Consider the following 11432-nt stretch of genomic DNA (forward strand, 5'->3'; position numbering starts at 1 on the left):
AATAATAATAATAATTTTTAAAACCTCCCCATGTGCTGCGCTGGGCGTATGTCATAGGAACACAGGCGCCAGGCAAACGAGCTTCCAGCCACCAAAGTCCGAAGAGTCTCAGCCAAAAAATAAACAAAGTAGTCTTGGATACAACTCAAGCTGTAAAACAAACAAGCCGCACTTGCATGCCAAGCTAGATAAATGATTGGATGATAAATAAGTAAATAAATGAGGAAGAAAAGACCACTCCCCCACACAGAAAACTTCCAGTAACTTCTGCAGCTACTTTAGCAAAAGCAGTGAGCCACTCCAGCTCCCTCAAAGAGGATGGGCCGCACTTTCCAAAGAGAACAGTATTGGATGTCAGTTCACCTGGAGGGCCAGGGCAAGCACCACCTGGGCGGCCACCAAGCATAGACAGGGTGTGCAGGCAGTGCAGTTGGTAGTTCCTGCCCTTGATAGATGTGGTGGCCCTGGCATTGCATTGCGTTTAGACAGGGTGTGCAGGCAGTGCAGTTGGTAGTTCCTGCCCTTGATAGATGTGGTGGCCCTGGCATTGCATTGCGTTGGTCTTCCTCGGTAAAAACAAATGCCTAACTTGAGAAACTCCCCAAACCGCTGACAGCCAAGGGCAAAACCCCTGGCCACTGCTCTACAGGAGAGTAGCTCATTGACTCAGACAGGGTGTGCAGGCAGTGCAGTTGGGAGTTCCTGCCCTTGATAGATGTGGTGGCCCTGGCATTGCATCGCGTTGGTCTTCCTCAGTAAAAACAAATGCCTAACTTGAGAAACTCCCCAAACCGCTGACGGCCAAGGGCAAAACCCCTGGCCACTGCTCTACAGGAGAGTAGCTCATTGACTCATCCAAGCCAGAAAACCCCAAGGAGAGGCCACAAGGACTGTGACACACAGCCTGGGACCAGAAACAATGAACCTCTGTGGGCCGGACGTGGTGGCACAGACCTTTATTTAATCCCAGCACTGGGAGGTCGAGGCAGGTGGATCTCTGTGAGTTCAAGGCCAGCCTGGTCTACACACTAAAAGGAGTTAGGCATGATGGTACACACCCATAATCCTGGCACTCAGAAGACTGAGGCAGAGGAATGTGAGCTTGAGTTCCAGCCTGAACTAAGAGCAAGCCTCTATTTCGGAGGGGGGAGGGAGGGAGGGAGGGAAGGAAAGCATTTCTTTGTTAATAGAAAAGTCCCACAGCTGGAGAGATGGCTCTGTGGGTAAAGTGACTGCTGCATGAACATGAGGGCCTGAGTTCAGATCCCCAGCACCCAGACATGGCAGCATGTGCCTGTAACTCTACTACTGGGAATGGAGTGGGGACAGGTGGATCTTGGGGGCTCACCAGCCAGTCAGTCTAGCCAAAACAGCAAGTTCTAGGTTCAGGGAGAGACTATGCCTCAAAAACTAAGGTAGACAGATTGGAGAGACGCTTCAGCCATTAAGAGCACTGGCTACTTGCCAGGCTTGGTGGCGCACACCTTTGATCCAAGCCCTTGGGAGGCAGAGGCAGGCAGATCTCTAAGTTCAAGGCCAGCCTGGTCTACATAGCAAGTTCCAGGTCAGCTGAGGCTACAGGTAGACCCTGTCTCAAAAAGACAAAAACAAAAAAAAAAAAAGCACTGGCTGCTCTTACAATGGACCTGGGTGCCATTTCTAGCACCCACATGGCAGCTAACAACTGTTCATAACTCCAGTTTCAGGGGATCTGTCACCCTCTTCTGACCTCCGGGGGCATTATGACATGGGTGCACTTATTTACATGCAGGCAATACAGTCATATACATAAAATAAAAACAATAAAATATTTTTTTAAATAAGGTAGAGAATCAGCCACTAATGCTGACCTCTGACCTCCACATGCACACGCATATGCACATGCACATACACCAAACACACACATGCACAGACACCGCACACACATGTATAATACATTCAGGACCTTTCTGCTCTATTTTCACAATAATTCTTCAAATTTTTTAAAAACCATTGTGAAATTAAAACTTCATTTAAAAATTTTTTAAGAAAAAATAAAACTGGACATGAGAGCACGTGCCTGTAACCCTAGCACTTGGAAAGGGAGGCAGAGGCTCATGAGTTCAAGGTCAGCCTGGGCTACATAGTAAGATTCTAAACAAAATAAGAATAATCAGCCAGGCACAAAGGCAAATGCCTGGAATCCTAGCATTTTGGAGGAGGAGGCAGGATGGACAACTGTTAGCGGTCGAGTTCAAAGTCAGCCTCAGCTCCATAAAAAGTTTGCAGTCAGTTTGGGCTACATGAGACCCTGTCTCCAAAACCAAACTAAAATAACAACAACAACAAAAAAAAAAAAGCTGGAGAGACGGCTCAGTGGTTAAGAGCACTGCTTTTGCAGAGGACCCAGGTTCAATTCCCAGCACCCACATGGTAGCTCACAACTATCTAAGATTTCAGTTCCAGGAGATCCGACATCCTCTTCCAGCCTTTTCAGATACTGCATGCATGTGGTGCACATACATACATGCAGATAAACATTCATATATATAAAACAAAAATAAGTAAATTCTCTTAGAATACATTATTAAGATTAATAATGAATATAATGTGCTCCTGGCACCAAAATTGTCATGCAACAGACCAGCGTGGAAAGCCCAGATAAATTCCTAATTTGTTAAGTAATTTGTGGGGGAAAAAAAAAAAAAGCAGAATCCAAGTGATGAAAAAGAAAGGATAATTTGGGTTGAGGAGATGGCTCTGTCAGTAAAGTCCCTGCGCCCCAGCACACGGATAGGAATGTGGACCTGAGGCGGATCCCCAGAGCTCACCGGCCAGCCAGTCTAGCCAAACTGATGAGTTCCAGGTGTGGACAGACCCTATCTCAAAAAAGAAAGCAGAGAGCTCTAAAAGGAGACACCGACATTGACCTCTGGTCTCTGCACGCTTTCATGTGCGTGCCCATGGAGCAAATACACATACATTCTCTCTCTCTCTCTCTCTCTCTCTCTCTCTCTCTCTCTTTTAAAGAGCATGTACTTCAAGAATGAATAAAATTTTTTAAGATATCAGCATAGGAGTTGGAGAGATGGGGTTTCCATGAGAATGGTTGAATACCAAGAAAAAAAACTGAGAAATTTACATCGATCTAACTAATTGGATGAAAAAGAATTTTTTAAAAAATCAGCATCCAAAGTAGAGACATCAGAAAGTAGGAAAAAAAAATCAGCAGAGTTCTTTATATAAATATTTAAGACCTTAGAACATCAGGAAATCACAATTTGAAAAGGTGAGTGACCAGGAAACCACTGGGCAGGACGCACAGCTCAATGGTAGAGCACCTGCCTAGCGTGGGCAATGTCCTAGAATCTCCCCGGGGGCGGGGTGGGGGGGACAGGGGTGGGGACTAATGAAAATCTTGAACAATACTGAGCCTCACAAGCTACAACAAATACAAGAAGTTGTCCTTTTGCATCTTCCAAACTAGCATGAAAAACATGCTTCCCTAATTCCCAGTGTTGGGGGCCGCTGTGCTAAGAGTAGCCCCTCAAATGCCTGGAACATTCCACAGACAACTCAAGGAGTCACTACCCACTCGGAGTGTTTAAAATGACCTAAGAATTCCACTAGAGGAACTTAACCACGCAGAAAAGTCAGTCAAAGCTGGAGCGCTCTTTATAACATTTGTAACGGACAACCACCTAAATTTCCAGGCAAACGAAACCGCAAATTCTTCACTTTTCTACACGGAAGTAGTCCACGCTATCCGTGATTCTTTGTTCCTTTGAGGTACCTTCTTGCTATGTAGGCCTGGCGGGCGGCCAAGGGCAGCGCTTCTCCTGCCTCTGCTGGGATTCCCAGTGTCTTGCTACCACACTCAGCTAGTTTTTAAATGTTACATTTATTCATTTACTTATGGTTGAGGTGCAAACATACCATGGCACAAAAGGAGAGGCTAGAGGAAAACTTGCAGGAGTCAGTTCTCTCCACCACGTGGGCTCTAGGGATCGAACTCCGGTTGTCACTCTGTCACAATCACCTTTACCTGCTGAGTCATCTCACGAGCCCTGCTTTTTGCGGTTAAAAACATAAAAACTATTCCAAAGCTTAGGCCTTCCTCGTTCATCAAAACTGTGCAACCCTAGAAGTATCGGGGAGGGCCTGTGCACCCCGTCCCAGGACTTCCTTTAAGAAAACCCTCCCAGGACACAGACCTGGGGCGTGGTCAGAAATCCCAGCGTCTCAAGCTCATCTTCCACCAAAGGGCATTCCATTCCCTGGACTGAAAAGACCCAGCCAGAGCCCAGAGCTGAGGATGCGGCACTTCCAACCATACAAGGAAATGCAAGAGCTCCCAGGCAGCGGTGTGACTGGACCCAGCCCCAGCCCGCCCCACGTCCCCCCACTCCGTGAGAGCTGCCCCAACTCTCTCTCTCTCTCTCTCTCTCTCTCTCTCTCTCTCTCTCTCTCTCTCCCTCTCTCTCTCTCTCTCTCTCTCTCCCACACACACACACACACACACACATACACACACACACACCTGTCCTTGCATGTCACGCTGTCCTCCAGCCACACCCAGCCAGCCGTTCAGCCCAGGAAATCTTCTGTTCCATCCAAGTGGGTCCCCAGCAGGAGCATCTGATGTTCTCTTCGGCCATGCTGTTTTCCCATAATCTTTCAATAACTGCTCAGTGTCTGCTCCCTGGAGACCAGCTGATGGCCAGAAGCTAATACCTGAGCCGGTACCCACCCCCTCTAATTTTGAGACAGGTATCTTGAGGGTAACCTTGAACTTTTTTGATCCTCCTGCCTCAGCCTCCTGAGGTTGGGATTAGACAAGGCTGCGTGTGTCACTTTCTGCACCCCTTCCACACCTGCCCCCGCCTGCCCCCACCAGGATGCTGACTCCTCAGTGTGCACCCTGACTCCCTCCCACTGCAAGCCTCCTAGAGCTCTGTCCCCATCAGGGGTTCAGCTGATGCTCCAATTCCCTTCCACATGCATTCTGGGGGTAGCTTTAGGGAGGATGATTGGTGAGCCTGGGAAGAGATTGGGTTTGGGTTTGTTTTATTTTTTTTCACAAAAAAAGGAATGAGGGACCAGTGATAGGGCTCAGCAGGTAAAGGCGTTTGCTGCTAACCCTGACAACAGGAGGTCGACCCCACGGTGGAAGGAGACAACCAGCTCTTGAAAGTTGTTCTCTGACTTCTACACGCGCACTGTGGCACATGCACACCCACACACGTGCATGCACATAAATAAATAGACAAACAAACAAATAACTATAATTTCTAATTTTTCAAAGGTAGCTACCCGGATGCCAAGATGAGGGTGCGGGCGGGCTCAGCAGACCCAAGCAGGGAAAGCCCTCCTCTCCTTCTGAGGTCATGTCCTTCCCCAAATTCTTTCCATGTTGTAAAATCAAACATAGAATCATTAGAACAAACGTTTATGGCTTCTAAGGCATGTTAGAATGCGAGGGAAAAACGAGGCTGCCTGAAAGGTTACTGTGCAGTCAAATTGGGGTTGGCTTTCTCTCTAGCCATGTTCTCCTCTACGTAGCCCAGTGTTCACAGCTTCCATCTCTGCAACACAAATGGGGTGGTGGTAGCAAAGTTTTTAGGATGTTAAAAAAAAGGACACATAGGACTGGAGAGATGGCTCAGTGGTTAAGAGCACTGACTGCTCTTGCAGACGACCTGGGTCCGATTCCCAGCACCCACACAGCGGCTACGAACCATCCTTAACTCCAGTTCCAGGGGAATCCAAAGCCCTCTCTGACCTCTGTGGCATTGCACGACACAGGTGCACTCACATACATGCAGGCAATACACTCATATGAATTAAATAAAAATAATAAGATTTAAAAAAAAAAAAAAAAGGACACGAGTTGTGAAAGACAATTCAAAGCTTTGTTTTTCAGGTTTTTAACTTGGTGTTTTTTTTTGTGGTGGATAAGTGCATAAAAATGTAATTGAGCCAGGCCCGGTGGCACACACCTTCATCCCCAGCTCTTGGGAGCAGAGGCAGGTGGACCTCTGTGAGATGAGGACAGCCTCCTGGTCTACATAGTGAGTTCCAGGCCAGCGGGGGCTGCAGAGAGACCCTGTCTCAAAAAAACAAAAACAATAAACAAAATGTTATTGATAGTAAAAGGGCAAGGCCCTACGTGAAATCCCACAGCTCTAGGACGGCCATTCCAGCTGTGCAGACATTCTCCGGGATGTGCGGAACTGGGGCTGGGCAAGCGTTTGAGTGGCCGTGTTAATCTAGCTACATGATGTTCTTATTTGTGAGTTCATACTAATAAAGTGATTAGAAAGAATTCCAAACGCCTTTTCAAAAAGCAGCTGACTAAGCATCTGTAAAGCATGTCTGGTTCTTTCAAAGTCTGTGCTGTAAGGGAAGAAACAAAGCCGTAGGAATTTGTTTCTGCTTTTAAAGATAATTGCCGATTGTTTTTCATTTAAGTTACATTGAACATTTCCAGGTACTGGCAATCAAAGGAAAACTTTTTCAAATGGAAAAATTCATTTACATCCGTAGTAAACCTTATTTTGATGAGAAGATGCACTCATGGTTTTTTTTTTGTTTTTTTGTTTTGTTTGTTTTGGGAGGAGTTTTTTGTTTGGTTGGTTTTTTTTTTTTTTTTTTTTTTTTGGTCTTTTTGAGACAGGGTCTCCCAGTAGCCCCAGCTGGCCTGGAACTCACTATGTAGACCAGGCTGGCCTTGAACTCACAGAGATCCTCCTGCCTCTGCCTCCCGAGTGCTGGGATTAAAGGCGTGCGCACCACACCCTGTGATGCACTCACGTTTTACCACCAGATGGGGGAAAAAAGAAAGATAAGCATCCTTTCAGAAGTAGTGTATTTTAAATGAAGTACAGGAACTGGAGACATGGCTCCAGAGGACCTGAGTTCGATTCCCAGAACCCACATGACAGCTAACAACCATCCATAACTCCAGTTCCAAGGGATCCAATGCCCTCTTCTGATCTTGGAAGGCATTGCACAACATGGGTGCACTTACATACATGAAGGCATTACACTCATACACATAAAATAAAAATAATAAATAAGATCTTAAAATGAAATACAGGGTGTCAGCAAGATGGCTCAATGGGTAAAAACGCTTGCTGTCAAGGCTGACAATGTGAGTTTCATCCCCAAGACCCACAGGGTGGAAAGAGGGAACTGATTCCTGCAAGTTGTCCTCTGACCTCCACATGTACACTATGATACATGTGCATGGGCACACACAAATAAGTATAAAAACATAGAAATAAATAAAATGAAGTACAAAGAAAAACATGGAAAGAAGGAAGGAAGGAAGGAGGGAGGGAGGGAGGGAGGAAGGAAGGAAGGAAAAGGATCACCTCTGAGCTCCTCCAGTATAATGAAGTCTTCAGAAGCCCAAGACCAAACCAGAAAGTGGAAGAGAGAATTGGGGAAATAGAGACTGACCTGTGTCCCAGCTGAACCCCCATCTCCTCACAACAACCAATTTTGCTGCCCCTGACCCCCAAGGTGGAGACTGTCCTTTTGGGGTTCCCAGGAGTCTTTTCCTAGAATACTGGTTCCTGGACTTTGACCTGGGGATCCCGACAGAGCAGAGGAGTAAAGCTTCAGACATCACAGGCTGAAGGCTGTGGGGGTGGGGTCCAGCTCCTGAAAGTGATGGACAAGTGTGCAGACTTCCAGTGGGCTTGCTAATTCACACAGCCATCAGCTTGGTGTGCTTCCTCAGCTCCCCAAACACTTTGTTTCAGGGAGACTATTTTTGGGGTGAGGGCTTTTAAAGCTATCCTGGATAGACATGTGGACAGAGACAGAGTGGCAGGCAAAAGAGCCAACAGCAAATGTAACTCACAAGATCAGGGTGTTGGACACAGAGGAGTTCAAATTGCTTCTTTCCTCCTATTTCATTCTAAGTTTGACATTCTTCATTTTAAAAGAATGTTGGGAAACGTAGTCAGGGTTGGGAACATGCAGGATACCCCTCCACTGTGTCCAAGGGACTTTGCACAGTGGGGGCTCCCAGGGAGCTCTTTCAAACCTGGGCTTTCTGAAAGGCAGGTGCTCCTAATGGCAGGAGCTAGGTCAGGTGTGCAAGGAGAACCAGCAATTGAAGAGAGGGGAGCCTGGTCTACAAAGGGCAGCAGGGTGAGTTTCTCCTGGTATAGATCCCACAGGGGGTGTCATTCCCTGCCCTCAACCCCCAGGACTACCTTTGGGGCTATCTTCGCCTCCAGAGCTCAAGCTTGGAGAAAATTCTAAGAAAAACCAAAAGAACTTTTCAAAAACTTTTACCCAAAAGCTTTACCATAAGCAGCCTAGTTGGTAGTGTCCTTGCGTAGCATGCACAAAGCCCTGGGTTCAATCCCCAGCACCACATAAAGGGATGTGTTGGTGAAGGCCTGTGATCCCTGAGAGGTGGCAGCAGGAGGATCAGAAATTCAGGGTATCCTCCACTGCATAGCAGATTCTAGTCCAGCCTGTGATCCATGAGACCCTGCCTCAAGAAGGAAAGGAAAGGAAGGAGGGAAGGAGGTAAAGAAAAGCCAGAAAGCAGACCGCACAGGTTCCTGACACCAGCCGCCAACATCTCACCAAGTTTTCCCACTTCATAGATGGAAAGAGCAAGACTCAGGCGGGTGAGGGTCCCTGCTAGAGTCTTATAACCAGAACAGTGCCAACCTGGAGGACACAGAAGAGAGAGAAGAGAGGGTTCCCCACGGAAGGAAGGGGCGCTGCCAAGCCTGTCCCCAGTGCCCTGGGTCACAACAGCGCGAATGTGCCAGAAGGCGGCCCGGCTCGGCCACGGCGAGCTGTGCGCCCCAAGGCGCGCGGGGACCAGGCCGGTGGGAAGGAGGCGCGCGGGGGCCTTGTGGCTGTGCGCTGAGCACTACCTGGGTCGTGGAAGGGCACCAGCACGTAGTTGGCGATGGCCTGGCTGCGGCTGCTCAGGCTGCGCTCCAGAATGCGTGAGGCGCCGTCGATCACTTGCATCAGATCGTCCCACATGGAGCCGGTGACATCGAAGACGAAGGCCAAGGTGGCGTCTCCCGCTGCGGGAGGCAGCGCAGTCCCCGGAGCATCCGCCGCGGCCACCGCCACTGCCGCACAGATCGCCGCCAGCAGCCGCGGGAGAGGCGCCCCGGGCGTCATGCTGAGCACGGTGACAGCGGTGCCTCGCTCCAGGCGGGTGCGCACCGGACAGGGGCGCGGCGGGGTCCCCCTCGGAGAGCCTGAGGCGGGTCCTAGCGCCCACTCCGCCTCCCGCGCTCCCCCCTCTGTGACTCAAACTTTCCCAGCCCCGCTGCTGGCTGGTCCAGCCCGGAGGTTAGAGGAGGACGCAGGGCAGACGGCGGGAGGGAGGTGGGGCCACTGCCAAGAGCCAGAGGGATGGGAATGCAAGTGAAGCATGAAGCCACCAACACCTGCAGGCCCCCCAGCTGAGGGGGTGGAAAGAGGCCACGCGACTGGCCAGAGCAGTCCTCGAATTTACAACTGGCCTCACCCCTGCCACCCTGCCCTAGGGACACTGAGCTTCCTGGTTATTGTAATTATTCTTGTCAACATCAGCAAGCCTAGGCCTGGCATCTTCCACCTGCTCAGCATCTCCAACAGGATTTCCTTGTAACTCCCTAACACCAAACCCATTTGATATCTGGGCAAAGAGAGGCTCAGAGAGGTGAAGTCGTTTACCCAAGGACACCGAGCACTCAGATGGTGCAGACAGGTTAGTAGCCAAATGCAGAAGGAACCCAAAGTCCTTGGGCTCTGCTGCCACCCCCAAGTGTTACAAGACATTGTCTTAGATCATCTGGGGTCTCCAGGAGACAGGGTGCACACTCTGCTGGTCATCTGTCTCCCAAGACTCCTGGGTCACATGTGAGGGGCTGGGTCACATGTGGGTTCAGTCATCCTCTCCTTGACAATGGTCCTTCTTCCATCTGGCTAGATAGGGGTGCTCCCTCTGCCATCAGGCTGAGTCGGGGTACTCTATCCTCAGGTTGAGTTGAGGTGCTACCTCCTGCCATCAGGATGGGTGGGGTGCTGCCTCTCTCTGACAACAAACTTGGTATGGGTGCTCCCTCTCTGACATCAGTCTGGGTAGGGTATTCCCTCACTCCACCATCAGTGTTCCTTCCATTCCACAGCAGCCCTTCCTTACCCTCTCAGGCTATGTACTCCTGGATGATACTTTTCCCCTACAAACCAAGCCCCTTGGGGTCCAGGCTGTGCCTTGGGTCCCGTCCCCCCACCCCCTCCTTTCAGGTCCTATTCTGGCACAGGATGGAGACTCATTAATGTGGCTTAATTGAAAAAGGGTAGCCTTGGTGCACATGTTTGATCCCAAGTCCTGTGAGACCCTCAGGCCTCAGTTCCTCCCTGTGCACCGTGTCCCACAATGTCACACAGATCCCCCCCAAGTCAGTTAAGAGTTCTGAGTCTATAGGAGGGCACTGTGTAGGAGGAAAGTGGCCCCACATCATCCCACTCCCTTCCTGACAACCACACCTCCCCCATCTCTAATGTCACCCTGTCCTACACCCACAGCCTCTGTCTTGCCCTAGCTCTGACAATGCTGTATCATCAGGATCACACCTGGGTGACAATGGAGCCCAACAAAGTCTGTATGCCATCTTCAAGGGGTGGTGGGTACCAGAGGAGCTGGGTTATTGGGCCCAATGGTCATAGATGGGAGTGGGTAGGAACATCTCAGAGACGCAAGTCTAGATGAGGGTCAGAGAGATCTCGGGCAACAGTTTGTTCTAGAGCTATCTTGTAGAGTTTGGCAGAAGCCAGGTCCTCAGGCCCAGCCTGAGAGTGGAGTTCACAGTCAAATTCAACAGGACGTTGGGTCGCCTGCACTTGTGAAAGCTAGCTCTTTAAATTTCCCTGGGTGAAGACTGTGATTGCCCCTCAGAGTCTGGGCAGGGCTGGGCCAGCTGTTGGAGTGAAAAGAGAGGCCCCAGCTGTGAGGCGAGAACAGGGACCAGGAGCCAGGAACCAAATGGTGACACTTCAGGCCCAGGACAGAGGTCTTTGGTTATTCGCTCTACAAACATGCTGAGTCTAAGCTCTGCCTCAGGTACTCTGTGAGGCACTGCTGGGATGGGGGGATAGAAAGATGCAGGAGATGTGCTCTCTACCCTACCCTGGGGAGGAAAGACACATAAACAAATAATTCTAACTCAATGACATAAGTGCTAATAGAGGAATTATCCAGCGCTCTGGGAGCCCAGGGGAAGGAGGGGCCGAGCCTAAGAGGTCAGAGGAGGCCACAGAGCCTGAGAAGCTGGCAAGTACAAGACAGGAAGGGCATCGAAGAGCAGGAACAGCATGTGCAAAGGCAGGAGGAGCCGAGAGGCCTCCAGTGAGTGATCCAGGGGAACTGGAGGGGGCTGATGGAGGAAGAGGGGACAAAGGATAGATTCTAAGGGACC

At 49.7% G+C, this 11432-nt stretch overlaps 1 protein-coding gene across 1 annotated transcript in view; it reads right to left on the reverse strand.

The window, feature by feature from the left end:
• Positions 1–9147, reverse strand: part of Hmcn2 (hemicentin 2) — a 173908-nt gene extending 164761 nt beyond the window's left edge. The window contains exon 1 of the mRNA XM_017796457.1: positions 8889–9147. Coding sequence (XP_017651946.1) covers positions 8889–9147 — 259 coding nt within the window. The remainder of the gene's footprint in view (positions 1–8888) is intronic.
• Between the last annotated feature and the right edge of the window lie 2285 nt (positions 9148–11432).

The sequence above is a fragment of the Nannospalax galili genome, unplaced genomic scaffold, assembly GCF_000622305.1.
Source record: "Nannospalax galili isolate Female #2095 unplaced genomic scaffold, S.galili_v1.0 scaffold290, whole genome shotgun sequence".
In the NCBI taxonomy this organism is placed as follows: Eukaryota; Metazoa; Chordata; class Mammalia; order Rodentia; family Spalacidae; genus Nannospalax; species Nannospalax galili.